General features: G+C 48.7%; 7 protein-coding genes across 7 annotated transcripts; 2 read left to right on the top strand and 5 right to left on the bottom strand.

The window, feature by feature from the left end:
* The first annotated feature begins 1,463 nt into the window (after nucleotides 1-1,463).
* On the top strand, nucleotides 1,464-3,499 carry BC939DRAFT_435773 (glycoside hydrolase superfamily). The gene has a single exon (XM_051553534.1). It carries the CDS (start codon nucleotides 1,609-1,611, stop codon nucleotides 3,457-3,459), a length of 1,851 nt encoding a protein of 616 aa, XP_051417099.1. The 5' UTR covers nucleotides 1,464-1,608; the 3' UTR covers nucleotides 3,460-3,499.
* BC939DRAFT_144498 (Pre-mRNA cleavage complex II protein Clp1-domain-containing protein) lies at nucleotides 3,497-5,656 on the bottom strand. The gene is made up of 6 exons (XM_051550176.1): nucleotides 5,279-5,656; nucleotides 4,920-5,156; nucleotides 4,721-4,834; nucleotides 4,380-4,611; nucleotides 4,188-4,277; nucleotides 3,497-4,088 (listed from the first exon to the last, which is right to left on the bottom strand). Exons 1-6 carry the CDS (start codon nucleotides 5,366-5,368, stop codon nucleotides 3,535-3,537), a joined length of 1,317 nt encoding a protein of 438 aa, XP_051417098.1. The 5' UTR covers nucleotides 5,369-5,656; the 3' UTR covers nucleotides 3,497-3,534.
* Nucleotides 5,657-7,227: 1,571 nt separating this feature from the next.
* On the bottom strand, nucleotides 7,228-8,112 carry BC939DRAFT_498598 (uncharacterized protein; the record flags this gene model as incomplete). The annotated part of the gene is made up of 2 exons (XM_051559835.1): nucleotides 7,228-7,526; nucleotides 7,653-8,112. 2 exons carry the CDS (start codon nucleotides 8,110-8,112, stop codon nucleotides 7,228-7,230), a joined length of 759 nt encoding a protein of 252 aa, XP_051417097.1.
* Nucleotides 8,113-9,453: 1,341 nt separating this feature from the next.
* BC939DRAFT_482821 (cytochrome b5) lies at nucleotides 9,454-10,762 on the top strand (the record flags this gene model as incomplete). The annotated part of the gene is made up of 4 exons (XM_051559150.1): nucleotides 9,454-9,567; nucleotides 9,878-10,009; nucleotides 10,282-10,364; nucleotides 10,699-10,762. The coding sequence occupies 4 exons, from the start codon at nucleotides 9,454-9,456 to the stop codon at nucleotides 10,760-10,762; spliced, it is 393 nt and encodes a 130-aa protein (XP_051417096.1).
* A 619-nt stretch (nucleotides 10,763-11,381) lies between these two features.
* Nucleotides 11,382-11,632, bottom strand: BC939DRAFT_498596 (uncharacterized protein; the record flags this gene model as incomplete). The annotated part of the gene is made up of 2 exons (XM_051559834.1): nucleotides 11,382-11,438; nucleotides 11,531-11,632. The coding sequence occupies 2 exons, from the start codon at nucleotides 11,630-11,632 to the stop codon at nucleotides 11,382-11,384; spliced, it is 159 nt and encodes a 52-aa protein (XP_051417095.1).
* A 324-nt stretch (nucleotides 11,633-11,956) lies between these two features.
* BC939DRAFT_144588 (uncharacterized protein) lies at nucleotides 11,957-13,516 on the bottom strand. Its single transcript, XM_051550178.1, has 4 exons — nucleotides 13,143-13,516; nucleotides 12,768-13,068; nucleotides 12,341-12,670; nucleotides 11,957-12,230 (listed from the first exon to the last, which is right to left on the bottom strand). The coding sequence occupies exons 1-4, from the start codon at nucleotides 13,164-13,166 to the stop codon at nucleotides 12,073-12,075; spliced, it is 813 nt and encodes a 270-aa protein (XP_051417094.1). The 5' UTR covers nucleotides 13,167-13,516; the 3' UTR covers nucleotides 11,957-12,072.
* BC939DRAFT_488979 (uncharacterized protein) lies at nucleotides 13,325-14,253 on the bottom strand (the record flags this gene model as incomplete). The annotated part of the gene is made up of 2 exons (XM_051559402.1): nucleotides 13,325-13,887; nucleotides 13,926-14,253. Coding segments are annotated over 2 exons (891 nt in total), but the record flags the coding sequence as incomplete, so codon positions are not given.
* Nucleotides 14,254-19,800: the final 5,547 nt, after the last annotated feature.

Below are 19,800 nucleotides of genomic sequence, written 5' to 3'. Positions count from 1 at the left end.
AGTTGGTGAGCGTGTTCCTGCAGCGAGCGGGAAGGTATCCTTGTTCCTGAAAAAAAAAGAAAATGAGGGAGTGAGAAGAAAAAAACTGAGTAGAGGAGAGATAAAGTGTGATGCCGACAAATGAACGAATGACATGGCATGATATGATTTGAGTCACTTCCAAATGCGGGGGGATATCGTTCGCCAGTCACTCTCGCAAAAATTACTTAGCAACCGGTGTATTTTGATAGTGGGAAGTCCTATTTATCGGCCGGTGTATTTCGATATGATGGATTTTGGTATATGTCGCAGCGATCTTTACGCGTCCGGTAGCTTCTTCTGGGACAATATCTTTGGACTTGGTCGCACTGTTCTTGCCGAAATGAAGAGATTGTCGACGTTCCAGGTGTCGATACCATACAGTGGTCGATGGGGTCTTTCTTTTTGTATATATGTATCCCTATCGCGGCCATCGTGTTGATGTCCAAATGGCAGCAGGGAGGTGTAAGCTGGTTCATTAAACCCCAGGTTAAGTCTTGATGTATAAGATCCAGACCGGCAAACGACCCTTCTAGCATATATACCAAAAGTTATTTAAATGCTGGAGCCTTCGCATATGTCTCTTTCCATCTCTCTGTGTTCTGCTATGGCAAATTGCAAGACAAGCTGAAGAATTTATCGATAGCATGATTGGTAACATCGAACAGATGCGGCAAGATACAGCAACGATGAGTTTCAACCGTCGCACTTTTATTGCTTACTCTCACTGTTTGTCATGGTCCTCATCTCTGGCGTTCAGAGCCCATATAGAAGAGAAGCCGTTAAATAGGCGCCTAGGTGACCTCCAAACCTCTCAGAACAACCGCAACAACCCATGGGCTGCCAAAACGCTCTGAGATTTCTGTTTTGTTTTAGCTCCCATTGATCCACTGCCACAGAAAGCACTGGCCAGTACTCAGTGGTGTATGGCGTAAACTTTGGACAAGCCGGATCGGCTTCCTGGAGCCCCAGTAAACGAAAACTAATGGGAAGGAGTGCAAAAGTGAACCTGGAGAGTTTGTCCTGGTTTGCAATGGCCATGGTATTTAAGGCGTCTGTTGTGCTAGAACGCTTTGACTGAATACGACAGGGTGATCTTGCGGAGCGGAAGACTTTATTGGGCAGGACTTAAGCATCAGGTTGCCGAAAGCGATTGGTAGTCATTGAAGCTACGGGTCGCAGAAGTCCAGGCTGCTACGGTTCTTTCTCGTGAAAAGAAGCACGACAAAGACAGAGAGGCCTGGTACCAATCAACTTAACGGTTTATTCCTATGGACAACTGCCGAAATACCACCCACCCTGGGATGCATAGATGCATGCAACCCGGTTTTATTTTTTTGTAGTAGCAGAGCCTTCCACGCGCAGCGCCCCTTAGACTCTCACGCCCTTGCACTTCTTCACTGGTCGGCCGACTCCTTTTAATAACCTGCCCTTTCTCCCGGAACCAACGCGCCCCACGACATCATATCCACGGATTTATAGCACCAATCCCTCCTAGATCCCTCCCATTCTCTCTTCTTTCTCCCTTCAGCTACATATTTTCCACTTCACTCCCGCCTGCGTCTTACTGCGACCGATCCCAAGTGAGCTATGAAGCCCCCAATCTCACACGTCCTGCTCCTCTGGCAGGCGATCCGCCAGTCCTTCTACTCTGTTCCCAATGTTTTCGTCCCGCCAGCCCTTACCGTGCCCGGCTCTCCACAGCCCCCTACCGCCAACAAACCATTACTCGCACCCACCCCTCCCATGGGCTACAACAACTGGGCCCGCTACGAGTGTAACCTCAACCAACAGCTCTTCACCGACACAGCCAGCTGGATGGTCTCTCACGGTCTCTTGGCTGCCGGTTACGACACCATCACGATCGACGATTGCTGGATGACCATGGAGCGCGATCCTGTCACGAATCAACTTGTCACCAACGAAACATTGTTCCCCCAGGGCATGGCCTGGATGGGCCAGTATCTTCATGCCAAGGGATTCAAGTTCGGGATCTACCAAGACGCAGGCTACAAGACCTGCAGCGGCTACCCAGGCTCGCAGGGCTATTTCGATGTGGACATCGCACAGTTCAGGGGTTGGGAGGTCGATTATATCAAACTGGATGGATGCTATATCAAGAGAAATGAGTCGTTGCCACCAAGTGAGACTCTCGAACCAACATTCCGTTATCTATATGAAGGCTTCGGCAAGGCCATCCAGGCTCAGTCCCGACCCATGGTCTATTCAGAATCCGCACCCGCGTACTTCTCTGGGCTTTCGGCAGGCACAGGAGACAGTGTAGGTAAGGATTGGTACAGGGTCCACACATGGATCGGACAATACGGTCAGCTCTGGCGACACTCAACCGATGTCGCCGTCTACAGGAAGGATGGCAAATCGCGCTGGGCCAGCATCATGGTCAATTATAGGTTTAATATCCGACTGGCCAGATTCCAAAAGCCCGGGAACTGGAACGACCCCGATTTCATCATTACAGGCGACGATGAGGGCCTAACTCTCGAGGAACAAAAGTCTCAGTTCGGGCTCTGGAGTATCATGGCCTCGCCGTTGATCCTAAGCACGGATGTGACCCAGCTGAGTACAGATCAGATCGCCTACCTGACGAACCGGGAGATCATCGACATCAATCAGGATCCATTAGGTATCCAGGGTCGTATGGCTTGGAAAAGCGAATACAGCGACGTGCTGGTGAAGCCCCTCCAGAACAACTCCATCCGTGCAGCAGCCGTCCTCAACCTCCAGCACGTTGCTGCGAACATTACGGTACCCTTCTCAAGACTCGGTTACACTTTTGCGCTCTCCTCTGTCGTGTGCGACTTTCTCGTCCGTGAACTCTTCTCCCGTTCCGAAGAGACCGTCAGGGTCACCAACCCACGCCAGCAATCCATCTCGACGCTACTCAAACCACACGCGACAGCGCTATTCAAGATCATGTCTCTGACAGATCTCCCACCCTGCAGAGCAACCGTCCCCACAGGAGCCATCTACTTGACCTCATCGCTTCTCTGTTTGGATGTCTCCAACGCAGGCACAGCGCCAGGAACTGCGGTACTGGCGTTCTCCTGCACCAGCAACGAGAACCAGCTCTGGCAGACCTCGCCGGTCCCCCCACCATTCACTGACTCGTCTGCACGGATCATCACCAACGGCAAGGCACTGCTGTGGATCAAGACGCTCGACAACCTTTGCTTGGATACCGAACTCGCTAATGCCACTCCTACATTGGGTACCAAGGTAGTGGTCAATCCATGCGACGGAGACAGAGAGACACAGCAGTGGACATACGAACCCATGGAAGGCACGCTGTTCCACGAGAGCACTGGTTTCTGTATCGATGCATCCATGGCTTCGACAGCGAGCGATGAATCTACCATCCCGTTGCGTCTCTGGAAATGTGGTTCACAGGCCGACAACCAGGTGTGGTCCATGCCAGCATAGATAGAGCATCCTTTAGCATTTCTGCACAGTTCTATGCATATCAGTCATTTATTAAAGTAAAGTGCAGACAACTCCCTATTCCTCCGCCCATTTAAGACTGCCCAACCACCAAAACTTCTTCGGTATCCTCCCCGGGCATGGCGACAGCACCGTGATCTTCTTTCTCGTCTCATGAATCTCAGAGACATACACAAACCCTGCCAAGTTTGTCTCCAAAATCTCCGGTTCCTTCATCTTGTCTGCATTCGACACTGCCAGCACCGAGTGCAACAGATGCTCGCCAGGTTCGACCTTCACCACCTGCGTCTCGCTCACCTTCCGATCCTCCCCAATCGGTAGTGCTGACGACGGAGCCAATGACCCCTCGCCCACGCGCAAGATCTCGACATCATGATAATTGATCATCGTCGAATACGGCGCCAGTTCTGACTTTGCAGTCCCGTAAAAGTATTCCCGGATCTTCTGGTTCTGTGTCTGTCGTCTAAAGCCAGAGTCGCGCTCGACCACACCACCGGATTTTGCGAGTTTAATCACAGCGATCCCAGGAGATGTGACTGTAGCAGGCTTTTGGTGAAGCCGCGTCATGTCGCTGTATAGCCTCTCGTGCCCCAAAACAATAATCACGTCCACTATATTGCGCGAGTTCAAGAAAAAAATGTCTCTATGGTGAGTATCAGCGACTTTCTGTTATTGAGGTACTGCAAAAACATGAAGGTGGGAGAACGCACCTGAGAATGCCTTTATGCAGTTCGCAATAACCTCATATCCAGTGGCGTCAATCAACCCATTCGTGTCAATCACAATCCCTGATTTCCGTGCTATTTTCAACCCAATAATGATAAACTTCAACGGGTTAGCGCATGAAAATCAATACAGTTGTCAAGGAAGATGAGAGAAAATGCATAGTTCAAGCACTGTACCTGCTTCGTCCTCTTCAAGTCTCCTGTTTACGGACTGCGCAAGTCGGGCGAGTAACACATTATACAGCTTGGCATTATCCTTGGGTGAAGGGAATCCATAGTAATATGCCAATGGCATCACGGCTGATCCGGCGGTCGGTGCAGATGTTGCTGACGATCCAAAGCCCTCTTCCACATCAATCATCTCCGTCAACGGGGTCGCAGTCAAACACCCTGGCATAGTAATAGATCCCTATTCAGGAGTAATAGATGGTCGTAAATGGCGTTGTTTGATATATAGCCAACCCATCGTCTTTAACTAGGTAGGTATGGGAACGGTTTGGCGTCAGAAGGCTTCATACCTCGCTGCAGTCGAGATCCACGTAAATGGGCTGCCGGTTCTGCCGTAACGCATAGCTGAGAAGTATCTTCGAGAGCGATGTCTTGCCCACATCATTCGGCCCGACAATCAACACCTACAGTTCACGAATACTCTCAGTTTAGCTCTTGATCCGTCCATAAGACATGCACAATCATCAAGACATCGCCTATATAGCATACCCTAGGCCCCTGTCCATTATTTTGGGTTGCAAGGACGCGCCGCTGTTCCAATGCCAGGTGCATGTTCAAATAGCTGATCATTGGCGTCTCGTTCGCTATGTATTCGACGCTGCAGGTGCCGTAGATCTGGAGCTTGCAACCGTGCCATGTAAAGACAGCGATTTTTCGTCCTGAGAACTCATAGTCGACATTCTGACCGAGCTCCGTGCCAAATACCTCGGCTGTCCCTGTTACCAACTAAATCAACCGTTATTTTTGTTTGTCCAAGAGGAGAGAGTAAAGTTAGCTCAAGCTCATGTCAGACAAAAAACGCATGGGCTATTGAATACGTGGAGAAATACGCAAAATGATGTTCTTACACGCAACTTGACCTTGGCATCAAAATCGATCTCGATTCGCAGCTCATTCTCTTCGTCCAGGATCCATTCCTTAGGCTCTGCCTGGGTCATTTCCGAGCGATTCTCTAAAAAGATACAGGTTTTCCGACTGATGCCGATTCAAAAACGCGTGCGACGAGTTGCCTGTGACGTACAGCTGTGTCCTGCTCGTTTCCTAGTCTCTACTGCAATTGTCGGTAGTGACCTGCGGTAGTTGGGTCGGTTGATGGAGGTGAAGTTGATGTTAGTATGCTGATCTTGCGCACTTCTAAGGCTGTGGTCAATTCAGCCACTCTTGCCGCGTCTCGCGGGTGGAGCGCCAAGATTTCATCTCAAATTGGTGGCGCATAAAAGGACCGAACAATAAGGAATTCCATGATCGTATTCAGGACTCGGACTTAATCCCGGAATGACAGACGGACAGGCAGAAGCCTACATTCCATGCAGCCGCCTGCTTCTCGTCAGAGGGCATCCAAACCGTGCTAAAACTCCTAGACTTCATAAGCGAAAACGCGCCTCGTCAACAGCATGTCTTCCAGCTGCTCGCTGTTTATAACTGGATCTTGCCGTGAGCACAGCGTTTCAAGCCTTGCATGCCGCTTCGCTGGAAAGCGCATCTTTTTTTGCCCAGATGCTTGCCGACCAGGGCGGTGATCTGTGGTGGATGGAGGGTCGCGTTAAGACAGGCCGAAGCTCACTCTTGAGGGTAGAGTGCAATAATTCAGAATATGAGAGACTGTGCAGGTGCTGCATCAAGGATACAATGACGCGGACACAGTTCAGGTTTATTGGGAAGAGATTCAGGAGCCAGCGGCAGCCGGTCCGCGACCTTCAAGCTCATCTCTCACAACTATCGTGGATATGGTGACCGACTTTACTCCATGATAATCTCTCCGTAACTTTACTGGAATTTCGCAGCTGCAAGAATCCTCGATACTGTTTCGGCTCGAGGACGTTGAACAGGACTCAACTGCAATGGTGGTTGCGGTAGGCTTGGTGTTCTAAGTGGGTGTTCTGGACATTGAATATAAACAGGACGTGTCGATTGTTAAAATCTAGCTTCTTGTGCACGGAAACGAGCCTGACACTACACTCCACGAGGTCCAGTGTTTTAGGAGGGCATATGTGCCTAGAAGATGCTCTAAGGCTGAGCGATCAAAGGTGGCAACCATAACGCCGAGATTCCTGACCTCAGTCAACGACACGGTCTTCATGGAAGTACCCGGGATCTATGCACAATTTTAAGGTGAATATTGAATTTCTAGGGTGCTGGGTTGTGATGAACCAAGTTTGTAAATTGATCCCAGCCCGATGGAAAACACTAATCAGATTGGTGGAGCTCCTTGAAGCGAGTGAAGGCCCTCAATGAAAGTCCGGAGAGTCGTCTTTTCATGTCGCACATGCAGAGGATCGGGATATGGTGCGCATGCCTGTTGGTGTGATGGATACTGAGCCTTTTCCTGTCCTCAGACTAGTAGATGCTCATTCTTAGAGTGAGAGGCGAGGAGACGGAGAGCAGGTGACGAGCAAGGAACCCCTGTAGGAAGTTTGAAAGCCGGATTGTATGCGCCGCACTTGCTGCATACCCACTTTGATGCACCCCTAGAAAGCCTGCGCCATACACTGACACGGCTCCACATCTAACTCAGGAACGCCTTCTAGCATCGTTGTGATCTTTCACTGTTTTGGATCGTACCTGAAGCCGATAAGGCTGTATGCGATCAACCGGACCCTCTGCTTTGCTACCCGCTATACTTTATCGGAACCTTTCCTTTTAATGGAGAACATGCTAAACTAAAGAATTGCGCTGCGTCCGATCATCTTGACTGCAGAACCTCTCCCATCTCCAATATGAGCCAGATCTCTTGCAGAAAGTGAATATCTTCCACCTCCAGATTCTGGCAGAATCTTCTAAATTCGAGTCTTTGCAGTTATTCCAAGGTATCGAAGAGATCCGATCCGACCTTTAGCTGGGGACCATCGTGGCTGAGTTCAAACGATGGCAGGTAATTCGGCGCTCCAATTTCCAGGGTATTCAGGTTCGCCAGTCGTGCGAGTTGCTCAAAAACCGCTCGATACCGTGCCTGAGGTTTGCTTTCCAGACCACAGATGTAGGCATGGAAAAATATCAAGCTTAAACAACCCCATTTCTGAGGCCTGAATCTCTGTTGATCTCCATCCTCCGCGACCCCGAGAATATGCCGAGCCTCCAATCGACCCGCAGTGAATACTTCCAGTCGACAGCAGAAAACCAAAATTCGCCAGAGCATGGTACTGGTTATGTAGGAGGCGCGTCATAGGGTAAGAGAAGTTAGAAAAGGAAAATGGCGAGCCATCGATTGGAAGGCTTGAGAACCCACTTCGTCGCCCTCAAGTCTGAGAGTTGCCAGCATAGGGCAGTAGGCCTGAACAGTTACCATGTCCTGTTCTCCCAATCTAGGGCATCGAAGCACAACGTCTCTGAGGCGTGGAAAAGTAGTCCTTTTGGTGGGGAAAAGCAGCCGGCCTGGAGATTCTCTCTCCAGGATGTCGAGGTCCCATCCAGTCGCCTTCCGGGAGAGGAGTTCGAGATTCGGATACTTGCGGATGAACAGGGCTTGATGGTTAAAGGTCATGTCCCTGATATTATCTAGTGATAACAGCCTTAGGTTGCTGAAGTCCGGCCACTCGCGCAAGGATCCAAAGCCGATGCAGCAATCTTTGAGCTTCAGCTTTGTGAGAAAAACACAGGTGCCCAGGAGATACATCGATGCCACAGGACCAAAGTACATTGTAGCCATGAAGTCCTTCACCTGACTAGAGGATACGGCGCTCATGAAGTCGCCCGGGACCACAGTGTATCCGTGAAGACTGATATGCAGCTTCCAGAGCGTTGGGTTCCGATTGATGATGCTTCAAATTCCGCGACAAGTATTTTTTCGAGTCGTGTGAAGATCTCAAAGGGAAGTGACCTAAAATAATCATCGAAGCGAAGCTCTCGAGCATGGCTTCCATGAATGGCAATGACATCAGCGCTGGGCCTTCTGATATCCCCGCATCAACCGATAGTATGATAGAGGAGAGGGCTGAGCGGAGACGTGGTCTCTGTGGCCCAAGAATTCACCGACCAACAACATGAGTTCAGGGACATCCAAAGGTGTAGAATGGAAATGATCGACTCAGCGATGATCTAGGAAGGCGAGGCCAGGCGATGAGGCAGATCGATGCTTATTCTTGCGGAGAGAATAGTGCAGATGAGAAAGAGAGAAAGGTAGCCCAACTGGACTCAGGAACTACGAAACTAGGGGCCATTGGTGCAACAGTCATTCAGCTTCAGTCTTTTGCAGTGCCTGCTCCATTCTGTGATATCCATGACTTTCCTTTGGATATTCAACCTGCACAGGTCATGGATAGTGCTCCACTAGTAATGCCTCAACTACAGTGGCAGCCGGAGTAATCAGTAGTAGTACGTGAAGTGTCTTCTATTGTTCTGCAATAGGCGCAGGACAGCACAGTAGATCACAGAGACCACTATCCATGTGTCTGGTCGCTGTTCTAGCTGCAGTTGCAGTTGTCGATAATGTGTAGATGGAGCGTTCTGGTGCTTGTGCGTGGAAAAGGAACCAAGAGATGGAAAGGATGGCGACGAGAAACGTACGTAATATGGACAAGGATGTGAGGCATCATCAACGGCTCCACGCATATCATGCAGCGGCTTGTTGCAGTTTGTCAATTGGGTATCCACGGCAGCGCATCGAGACGCGTCGCTGCGCGTTTAGTCTTGGAGGGATCCCCACCGGGGCTTGGTCCTGTCACTCCTGTGGGGGACGGTTCCTGTTCGGCTAACGGTGTGTTCGGCCAAAGAAGCCGAAGCGAGTTTGCTGGAGGACGACAGCCATTTCTGGTTTTCGATCTGCGCAAGGATGCCATGCACATACAGCATGTGTGCCACGCAGCGGCAAGAGCAGCGCCCAGACTGCATGTAGTCGAACGATGTGTTGTGTCGCATTGGATGCTATGGGAAATGGTATGGGGCACTCAGTGGAAGATCGGATCCGATTGCACACGTTCGCACAAAAGGGCTCTCTCCACGAAAAAGAAGGTGCCGGACTTCCTTCTTTGCTTCTTCATCGCTTCACACACTCGCTCACTCGCTCATCAACCACCAACCACCAACCATGGCCGAGACCAAGATCTACAGTAGCGCCGACCTAGCCAAGCACAACACCAAGGACAGCCTCTTCCTGGCCATCCACGGAAAAGTCTACGACTGCTCCGGATTCATCGACGAGGCAGGTTACTCATCTTTTTTCCCAGGTTCCAACATCTCCGAGAATTTATTTCTCGGCTCGGAGTCATATTTATGTGCTTGCACTTGGTCCGTGTCGTGTCTTCCCCTTACTCCGAGGCTGTAACGTTCTCTACCTGGTGTACATGGCGCCCTGCTGGAGAGCGCAAAGGACCCTACCGACATACACTCCCATGGAGAGGGAGACACTAAAACGGAATCGGTTGGCTAAGGACTTACTGATCAATACAAACAAAACAGATACAGCTAACACACCGTTGCTGTTGTTATTAAATGTGTATTCCTCCAAATAGCACCCCGGTGGAGAGGAGGTCTTGCTGGATGAGGCCGGCCGCGACGCATCCGAGTCCTTTGAGGATGTTGGACACTCGGACGAGGCCCGCGATATCATGTCGAAGCTCTATGTTGGAGAGTACAAGACCGATGTAAGTCGTCGTAGTAGGGGGCGTCTGTCTGTCTGGCTACTCTTCCCCCATGAGTTTGTTCGCGCTGTTTTCTTGCCAAGAATGAACCCATACAGACCGTTTCCGTTTTGACAACGGTGCCTTTGCTTCATTCTTTGTTTCACGGTTCCCCATGGGATGTTATTTATGTTATTTTGTTGCTGTTCACTTAAGCAAACACGCTGTTGAAGAACCCTTTTTTTAACATGTGAACCTTTCTTAATCCACATTAACACTCCTGTCCTACACAACAGGGTACCGAGAAGACCAAGCCAAAGACCTATGCAAGCACCCCCAAGCCCATCCCCGCTGCCGAGCCCTCTGGAGACTCTGGAAGGTATTTAACAACCACCTCACCCCCACCCCACCAGGAAAGCCACAGTGAAGACGATGCGGACACTGGGTACTCCACCCTCATGTTCGCTTGAACCATCTTATCCGAGACGAGTTGGTATTGACCGGCCGTGCATACGCCCTGTATCAACGCTTTTGTTTAAGGGAATCAAACGAGTTGCATTGCATACACATGGGGGTCACAACGGAACGAGAACATTGAGACATCCTTGTTACTATCGTAGACAGGATGCACAAACAGGTTTTCTTGCAGAAAGAGAATGATACTAACCCTCATTCTTTTCTCCTTGTCTTTTGTCTTTTTGTGGCATTACCAGCCTCCAATATGCTCTTGCATTGGCTGTAGTCGCAGGATGTGTCATCTGGAAGGTCTTGCTGTGAAAATAAAATCAAAAAAGAGAGACCGCGTCTTTTTGTTCTATACATACACATATACCAGTCGCTTTGTGCTCCTTCAACCATCACAATATATACAACTGCAATAGTCTATCTTCATAGCAACAAGAATAAATGAAGAATGTAATCTGGCTGGCTGACTTCACGGCTGATTTCCATAACGTGGCGAAGGGCTGAAGGAAAAAGGATATGGTACAAGTTTTATTCTATGTTGTAAAAACGATACCTCTGCGCCCTGAGATGATTCCTCTAGAAAGGTGAGATTACTGTATTACAACCAATTCCTCCATGCCCCCCAAAAAGCTGTTCTCCCAAACCAATGTCGCGACAGCTCGTGCCTACTCTCTGAGGCTGCAACAAAAGGTCGTTCTTGCATCGTATTAAGAAGGTTCCGGAAGATAGGACTGAGATTAAGAGGCTGATTACTGAGATGAGTTACCGAGAGAAGCATTCGGATTGGTGGTGATATTGATATTGGCGATGATGTTGAGTCCTGCTGGTGTATTGTAGCTGCGCAGGCTATATCGTGCCTTCTGTGTGTTGTGGCGAAGCGTCGGCGTTGTTATTGGTGTTGGGTGTTGTCGTGGGTCAAGGACCCGGATTCTCATGCGCCCTGCCACAGCTTAGATTCATCCTCAATGATCACAGAAAAGCGTTCCTCCTATTCACACCCAAACATACATGCGATCATCAGCAAGGCTTTATAAGAAGCTGGATTAAGACAACAAGAGCAATGAGCTGTGTAATTCGTACCTTCTTTCTGATCTTAAGTGCCTCCAGCATGTAAACGGTTCCGACAACGAGGCTGACGGCGACAGCAGCGCGCTTGCTTGACTTCCGGACAAAAGGGCGCATTGTTTTCATGCGATCGGGAACAGAATAGAGCAAAGTAGAGTGGAGCAGGATAGGGCGAAGTTGGGTTGCAGATGGATGGATAACAAGGGGGTGCGGAGACAAAGAAAGGGTTGATGCCGGTCCGAAAAGCAGCTCCGCCACCCTCTTCCGCGCGCACAGCCATCGAACCGCTGACAAACCCTTTTTAGGGGGTTTTTTATATGGAGGTCAGTGGGTTGAAGACACATAGCTTGCACGATATGAAGACGTGAACGCTGTATTGTTTCGATAGGCCATTGTCCAATTCTGTCAACCTTTTTGTCTTTTATCTATTGTCCTGGTCTTATCAAGCCAGAGAGAGCTTTAATGGCGCACAAGACAACCTAGGCGCAGGTCTATATACAACTGACGAAACGCATCTCGCCTTGATATCGATAAAAAGAGCGGCCTTGTTTGCAGCTTTAGTCGATCTCCAGATGGCGAGCACCCGCTGGGGAGGTTACGCTCTGTGCCTCGGGGCCATCCTGCTGCAAATGAGGCTTCAATCCCTTTCCAAAATTGCGGTAGCAGAAAGCAGCGTTGGCGATTGTCAGCAGAATCGTAATTAAGCACAGCGATGCTAAAACAAACGAAACAGCAATAGCACGTCGGATCGTTAGAATAAAACAATAGAGGACAGAGAGCAAAAGTGCATGAGCTGAATTCAGATAAAGAAACTGTGCGTCTTACCGAAAAGGGTCAGGAACTTGAAGACACCCCTGTAATTCTCGACCTTGGGTCCGATATACATTCTGACGACCTTAAAGATAAAGTAAACGACTCCACACAGCATCGCCAGCAGGAACGTCGCCATCCACTTGCGGCTCTCGTGTCGGACCGCATACACCGCAATGTACAGAATCAGGATCGTCACAGGCAGCACAATGATCGTCAACCAGTATTCGGGGTCCTGACCGCGCTTTATCAGGGTCAAATAGATGAACTGGATTGAAAATCCCACAAAGAAGAACAGGTCGACCTTGATCAGCACCAGGTAGATCTGGTACGCGCGGTACATTTCTATACACAACAAAAAAAAAAAAACGTAAAGTCAGCTATTTCATTGCATACGATCATGCCATGGTAACAGCTATCATTAAATAGTGCGCTTGCTTACTCTTTGTGTTGGGATCGGCTCCGATCTTTTTGTAAATCTTCCATCCAAACTCCTGGAAGAGCCGGTAGGCCAACCAAGTGACGAGAAACTGTGTGATGCCAATGATACAGACGACGATGATCAAGAATGGCTGAATAGAGTCTTGTAGCTTCTGGGCCTTGTCCTGTGGAACAAAGAAGCCCTCGTTTCCCGAGTCCCAGAGCGAGTTGCGGATCTGGGAGATCTCAAAGATCGAGTAGGCGAAGCAGCATAAATTGAATATTACAATCCCAATCAACTCGATCGTATTCTGTGCCCGCACCTATTACAAAAAAAAAACGAGTGAGAATAACAAAAGAGGTAGGTATTGCTACGCGTAGAACACACTTTCTGTACTTCGGTATCTATCCATCCAGTCATTCATGCCAGTATTAAGCGTTTCGCCCACCTGGCCTTTTTCAGGCTCTACCCACACACCCCTTCTTTGGGGCGTGTTTTAAACACAAACACTGAACGAGACAAAATATGAACGGGGCAATCGTTACAAGTATTTGTAACAGAGCAAAATGAAGACTTACTGCGTCCCAGGCAAAGACGAGTTGGAAAAGCTGTGCAAAGACGAAGACAATGAGGTACGCAGGAATAGAGCGCGACTGGTTCCTCGTGTCCAGATAAGGTGGCATAGTTATGTTGGCATATAATCCTGACGTCGGTGGCGGCAATGGCGTGTCGACCAGGCTGTGGAAGTACAGACCGACAATGATAGCCTGCATAATAATCACGAGCAATGCCTCGACTGCAATTACCAAGACCATTGATTTGCCGTAGGTCGAGGACGGGAACTTGAACAGCTGTTTGATACGCGAGATGAAGGGGCCATGGTCGTCAGGGTCCGGCGACGAAGGTCGGGAGGAGGGCTGAGGTGGATAGCAGTAAGAAGGCGGTGCTTTAGGTTTACTCTCGGCATTAGTGGGGTCTTGCTCCCCAGGAGAGTGTACGTTGGCTGAGGCTACAGCTGGGGGACTCTTGGTGTTCGGTGAGGATATGGGTCGTAATTGCGGTGTTGGGAGTCTTGCTGTAGGGGTTGTCTGAGAGAGTTCTCGGCTACGGCGTGCTGCTGATGCTGCTTTTGTGGCTGCAGCTGTGGATACTGTTGGTGGGTCGGCTGTCGCTTGAGACCCGAGGAGGTATTATTGCCAGTATTAGAATTATAATAGTTGTTATTGCTATTGCTGTTATGATAACTGGAGGCAGGAGAAGCGTAACTGTATTGGTGGTCGTTGATAGGATTGAGATTAATGTTGTTGTTGTATACAGTAGGGGTGGATGATGATGAGGGGTATCTTGGGGTGGTGGAAATGGCAGTGTTGGTATGGTTGTCATAAGCAAAGGGAGGGTCGTAACTGTATTCTTGCTTCTGGTGTTGCTGTGAGTAGTACTCCTGTTTGTAGTCCGGGTAGGAGTTGCCGGTGTGTCCAGGTCGTGGGGAGATGGCTGGACCAGGCATTAGGGACACTTGCTGTGAAGAGGCAGTATATGAGAGGGGTTAAGAGAAAGTTAGATTAAGAGTGAGAGATATTTAAGAGTGTGGGATTTAAGAGCGAGACATGGCGCGCGAGTGGAGAGAGGGAGAAAGTATGCGCGAGAGAGAGTGTGCGAGAGAAAAAGGACGCACGAAGGAGGAAAGTGAGGATGTAGGAGGGAATGGGAGAATGGGATGCGGATGAATAGATGGAGATAGGGGAAGAAGGATGAGGCAGAGAAAACAGGGCGTCGTGGAAATCCTCGCTACTTCTCATTTTCAGGAACGTTTTTTTTTGTTTGTTTGGACGGTTGAAAGTGCATCAAATCGCACTAGTCTAGTTTACAGCAGACAAACAATAACCTACAGCAGACAAACAATAACCGACAGCAAACACAAACAACAAAAGCCCATCGCATCGCATCGCATCATATCACACGCCAACGAAAACTACACCGTCCCGACAATAATGCGATACGAAGAAGGTAGAGCAGCAAGTAGTACTTACAGAGTGCTGACTTGAGCTGTCCGCCATTTGCTGCTGTGTTTATGTGCTATACAATTGTTCAGTTGGGAGCAGTAGACAAATTCGATAGGGTAGCAGTAGTTGTTAGGATGAAGAAAGAGGAACGAAGAGGGATAACAGTGCGTTTCAGGGCAGGGCCAGAAGGAGCGAAGGAGAGTATATGTAGTGGGTAACACTAGCGTGAGCCGGTGGCAAAAGATTCGCGGGTCAATAAAAGTTGAGATGTGACACGGAGCATGTAGACATATGCCGATGCCGATGCCAATGCCAACGTTGAGGATGATAATGGGGGGTGTGGATGAAGGTGGTGAGGTTGGGAGTGGTGTTGAAAGGCAGGAAGGGAAAAAAGAAGTGAGGATAATAATAGGGAGGACGAAGGGGGAAGCGTAGTGGCAGTCAGTGGTCGCAGTGGGCTGTGCTACTGCTCTCAGTAAAAAAAAAAAACGCATCTTCACTTTGAACTAAAGAACGGATGAAAGAAAAAAAGAAAGAAACGGGCTACGCGCCTAATTGTCGTTTATTATCCATATACAGCTCTGCTGCATCTTCGTTCAGTCGATCGTGGGCCTTATTAATAAATAGCAGTTGGCGCTAATTGGAATGATGACGATGAATATGACGACCCACAATGGCCCTAAGACAAGGCTGATAAGGGAAATGAAGGGGATCGGGGTCAATAGGCTCAGATTCATGCCAATGTTCGATCGATTTTTTGAATATCCACGGAGACAAACCTTTCATTCCCCCGAGGAAATATAAAACGCATGCAGCTGTACAGCGCTTGCTAGGACTAAATACATTCCGCCTTATTCAATCTTTTCCCAGGGTGCTGAGGACTCTATCTGTAACGGATACGCATCGTCTCTTGAACCAATTGCTCGGTTTCATGCTAATTATCTGAGCCTTTATAAAGCGATATTTCCTTTACAGAATGGGAGGTTTTCATGTTTCGATATCCGTCGCTGCACCGACAACAGCCTTCTCAATCATTACATTAATAAATACTGTACATCCATTTGTACAGTGCAATCCCAGCAACTACAAATCCTCATGACTTCCAAAGAACCCTCACATGTGACGATGACCGACGAGTAGCGCATTGCTCTTTACCGTAAAAAGAACGAGGACCCGAGTACGAATATTGATCAGCTTAATTCATGACTGGAGAAGAAACACAGTACCAAGATAGCCAGGTCAAGAATATTCAAGACACTAAAGCGGTCTATAGAACTACTCTAAACACTGATCAACGCAAGAAGGACGCCAAGCGGCACAAAGCGGTAGAGTTCCTGACGGTGGAAGATGCCTTAAAGGATCGGTTCGAGCTTTATCAGGGCCAGGTCCAGATGAATGGGCGCCTAATCCAAGCTAAAGGAAAGGGTTTCCTCAAGGATCTCTACGGCGAAGAAGTGAGTTTCGAGTTTTCCGAAGGCTGGTTAACGTTGTTCAAGAAGCGCCATGGCATCCAAGGATATCGAACAGTCAGAGAGAGCGGATCTATGAACATGCAAACCCTTGAAGGGCTGTTGTCCGGATTGCACTCATGGCTTGACAGATACCCATGGAAGGACATCTACAATGTGGGTGATACCGGTCTCTTCTATCGAATGTAGGTAAGGTTGGCCAGTTTATGCCAAGAAGGCATCGAGGTGTTTAGGCAGCAATGTAACAATAATCCTTTCTTAGGCCCAATAGAGCCTTAGCGACAAAGAACTTGGGGACAGATAGCAGGACAAAGAGCACTTAACAATTGCTAACTGTTCGAACGGTGATGGATCCGATAAAGTGCCGCTATGGATCATCAGCAAGTTCCAGAAGCCGCGTTGTTTCAAGGACGTTCAGCTCAGTAACTTGGGAATGACCTACCGTTGAAATACCAGGGCATGGATGACGCTGAAGATATTCAACGACTGGCTCAAGTGATTTGATGGCAGAGTGAATCGCAGAGTGCTGTTAATATTGGACAATTGCAGCGCACATGTAAAACAGTCAAATCTCCCACAGCGATCGAACACAGAGGCTCTCTACTTGCCGCCCAACGTGACCTCCAAGATCCAGTCCATGGATGTTGGTATCATCAGGTCATTTAAAGCGCGATATAAGTTTCATTTTTCTGAGCAACCTTGAGAATGGTATCGCAAACCCTGCAAGGCCCAACGTCTTCATAGAAATCAGAATAGTAGTGCAAGCTCGGGATGAGGTGAAAGACACAAATATCGCCAACTGCTTCAAAAAATGTAAAATATGCACACCAAGCGACAGCGACACACCAAACAGCTATGTCGATGGCGAGAATGTTATCAACGAACTCAATGCCACTCTTCAACGGATGCCGTACCAGGACCCTATGTCAGTAACGTTCCTATTAAACCATCCAGATGAACAGGGGGCGCCATACATCCTAACGGACGAGGATATTGTGGATGAGATAAGACAGCCTGTCAGTGAGTCATTGGGCCATTGCTGTGGCGTGCGGGACCCTAAAACGCGATCATCACTCCCTTTCTTTATTCCAGAATTGTATGGAAATGCATTGCAATGAATCCCAAAAGAAGGTTACCTTGGGGCATGCAAACAATATCTGATACTTTCAGATTCTCACCAAGCTCGTTGATTCCCCTTGTGGACCTTGAGAAAACTTCAGAAGTTCCTGATCGTGCAAATCTGGAGTTCGTTGATTTGTAGATATCACTCAAGAGTACGGAGCCTTGAACGCCATGGCGGCAAAAATTTGGCAGTTCGAACGACTTTAATTAAATGTTTGTTTTCTCGAGTCCCTTTCGCATGACAACTATGTCTTAAAACCTCACACTTTGAACCCTTGGCCTACGTTCAGCATTCATTCTATGACATTTACCTCCAGGCTATATCCAGAACACACGTCTGGAGCGCCAAGTCATGCCACTCTATAAGTGTGTCGATGTCGAATGCCTTCTCTGGCTCAACTTCATTTAAGTGCAAGGTGCGACCAGACCACAGGATCCCTCGAGTCAAGATCAGGATGGAATGTTTCGAATTCGCTGCAAGGCATTTGATAATCTGAAAATCGCAGCCCTCCGAGATAATAGCAGGATTTCACCACCATCAAAATCACTGGAACGCTGTTCGAATCCACTAAATCGCTCACGCATACATAGTCCCATCCTCTGTACCACGCTCGATTGGTATGCTCTGCCAGTGTTAGCCATCACCAGCATCGCTAGTAGATACGGGACTTTTGCGCTCGAGCCTCTGCAACCCAAGTTCGTCCAAGCTTTCTTGCTAGTCCGTTTCGGACACCCCTACCCTCCTTTGGAATCATATTGTACTACAAGCGTTCCCTCTTCTGCCCCTGTCCGCTCCACGAGTCTCGCAAGCGTCAACAAGGTAACGATCATGATCCTGTAGTGATCGGATGCGGAGGACCAAGAACAGCGCCCCTCGATGGCCGCTGGTCTAAGCACATGAGTCGAAGGAAAGTCCCTTTCGACATAGCTGACCCTTAACCCGAGTGTGTTGTTGCATCCCTATTCTTCTAAACAGTGATTCTCACCGGTGAATTGTAGTGCACTTTTCGCAGTTCACCGGTATTATCACCGGTGAAAAAATCATAAAAGTTGTTCACCGTGGTTAACCGTTCACCGGTGAGAATCACTACTTCTAAATAGTATCTCCTCTGATTTTTGAAGGGACAAGGCTCTTCCTTGAAACCTCGATCCGAGAGATCTCTCGTAAGTGTGCTTACATCTGAGGTTCTTAAGCGTTTTCATCTGCAGTTCTTCAACTTACTTCTATTCAATGTTCTTATGTAGTCAACGTGCCCAGACTAAGGCTCCAGGCCCGAGTTATACTCGCCCTCGCTACCAATAGGTAGGCTCGTTCCCAGCCTGAGGACGAGATCATGTGCAGGGCAAGCCCGTTACCATAAATGGAAACTCTGCGCAATTTCAGGCTGTCGAGCCTAATCAATAGGTACGCGTCGTGTTACCTTATGTTAATAAAAAAAAAAAAAAAAAGTACGCGTCGTGTTACCGTAAGCCTATTTTTGTTAGAGTTTCGCTGGCACGTAGAAGCTTTATTGAGCAACATATTCACAACTGGTAGTCTATTCACGAAATAGAGGGGTCTCTGCGATCCGAAGGCAGATTGGAGCTCCTCCATAGCTTGTAATGGTCGCAGACATTTCGATTGACTTTTCTGCGATAAGACATGATCGTAGAAGAGATCTAGTGGCTGCTGGAGCATTGGTCCGTGCTGGAATGTCTTTTGGATCAATTTCATGAGGATAAAGAGCACATGTTAAGACTGAATGAGCTGAGAGTCAAGGAATATTAGGTTGGACATGTACGACTATCGGAGTGTATGGTTAGCACCATCCATGATGGTGATAAAGCTAGGCAGCGAAAGAGCGGCGAACCAGGGAGAACGAAGAAGGGAATAGGAAGACTGTCTACGAGGGAGAAGAAAGAGTAGACGGCCAGGAAAACATAGAAAGGGAAACCATACTCAAGGAACTTTGGGTACGATGGATATCTACCTAGGACTCGTCCCAAAGTTCTTGACGACGGATTTGGCGCTACCTCTGAAAACGTCGAAGGGTATCGCGGATTGCGGTGTAAAGCAACGGTGGCATGGAGAAGTCTGAAGACATATGCCCGAAAAAGAAGGCCAGGAGGCGTGTTGGAGGTGTGGCCCAGGGCTTTGTGCGACAGCGACCTCAGGAGGATTTGACCACGGCAGCGAGGAAGAGAGCGGATGCCCGTCCAGTGGAACACCTTCAGGGCAAGGACGAGATGGAGGAGGATAAAATTCGATAGTTTGTCCAGTCCAAGCCACGGCTTGGACAATGCAGCCTTTGGTACAGTCACTACACCTCGCCCCGTCTGACAGTGTGAGATCATTATTTCCTCTCCGAGTGCGCACTAATTCCACCCGGAGCTTTGACCAGTGGTGGGAATTATCGCGCCCATTGTCCTGGATCCGGAGAGAGAATCTGGCGTCATTAAAAATAATAATCGATCGTTGAC

This window comes from Gamsiella multidivaricata (genome assembly GCF_025024155.1).
Source record: "Gamsiella multidivaricata strain RSA 2152 chromosome Unknown BC939scaffold_3, whole genome shotgun sequence".
NCBI classification, from domain to species: Eukaryota; Fungi; Mortierellomycota; class Mortierellomycetes; order Mortierellales; family Mortierellaceae; genus Gamsiella; species Gamsiella multidivaricata.
Note: the sequence above shows the minus strand (reverse complement) of the source record. Positions and strands in the feature narration are given on the sequence as shown.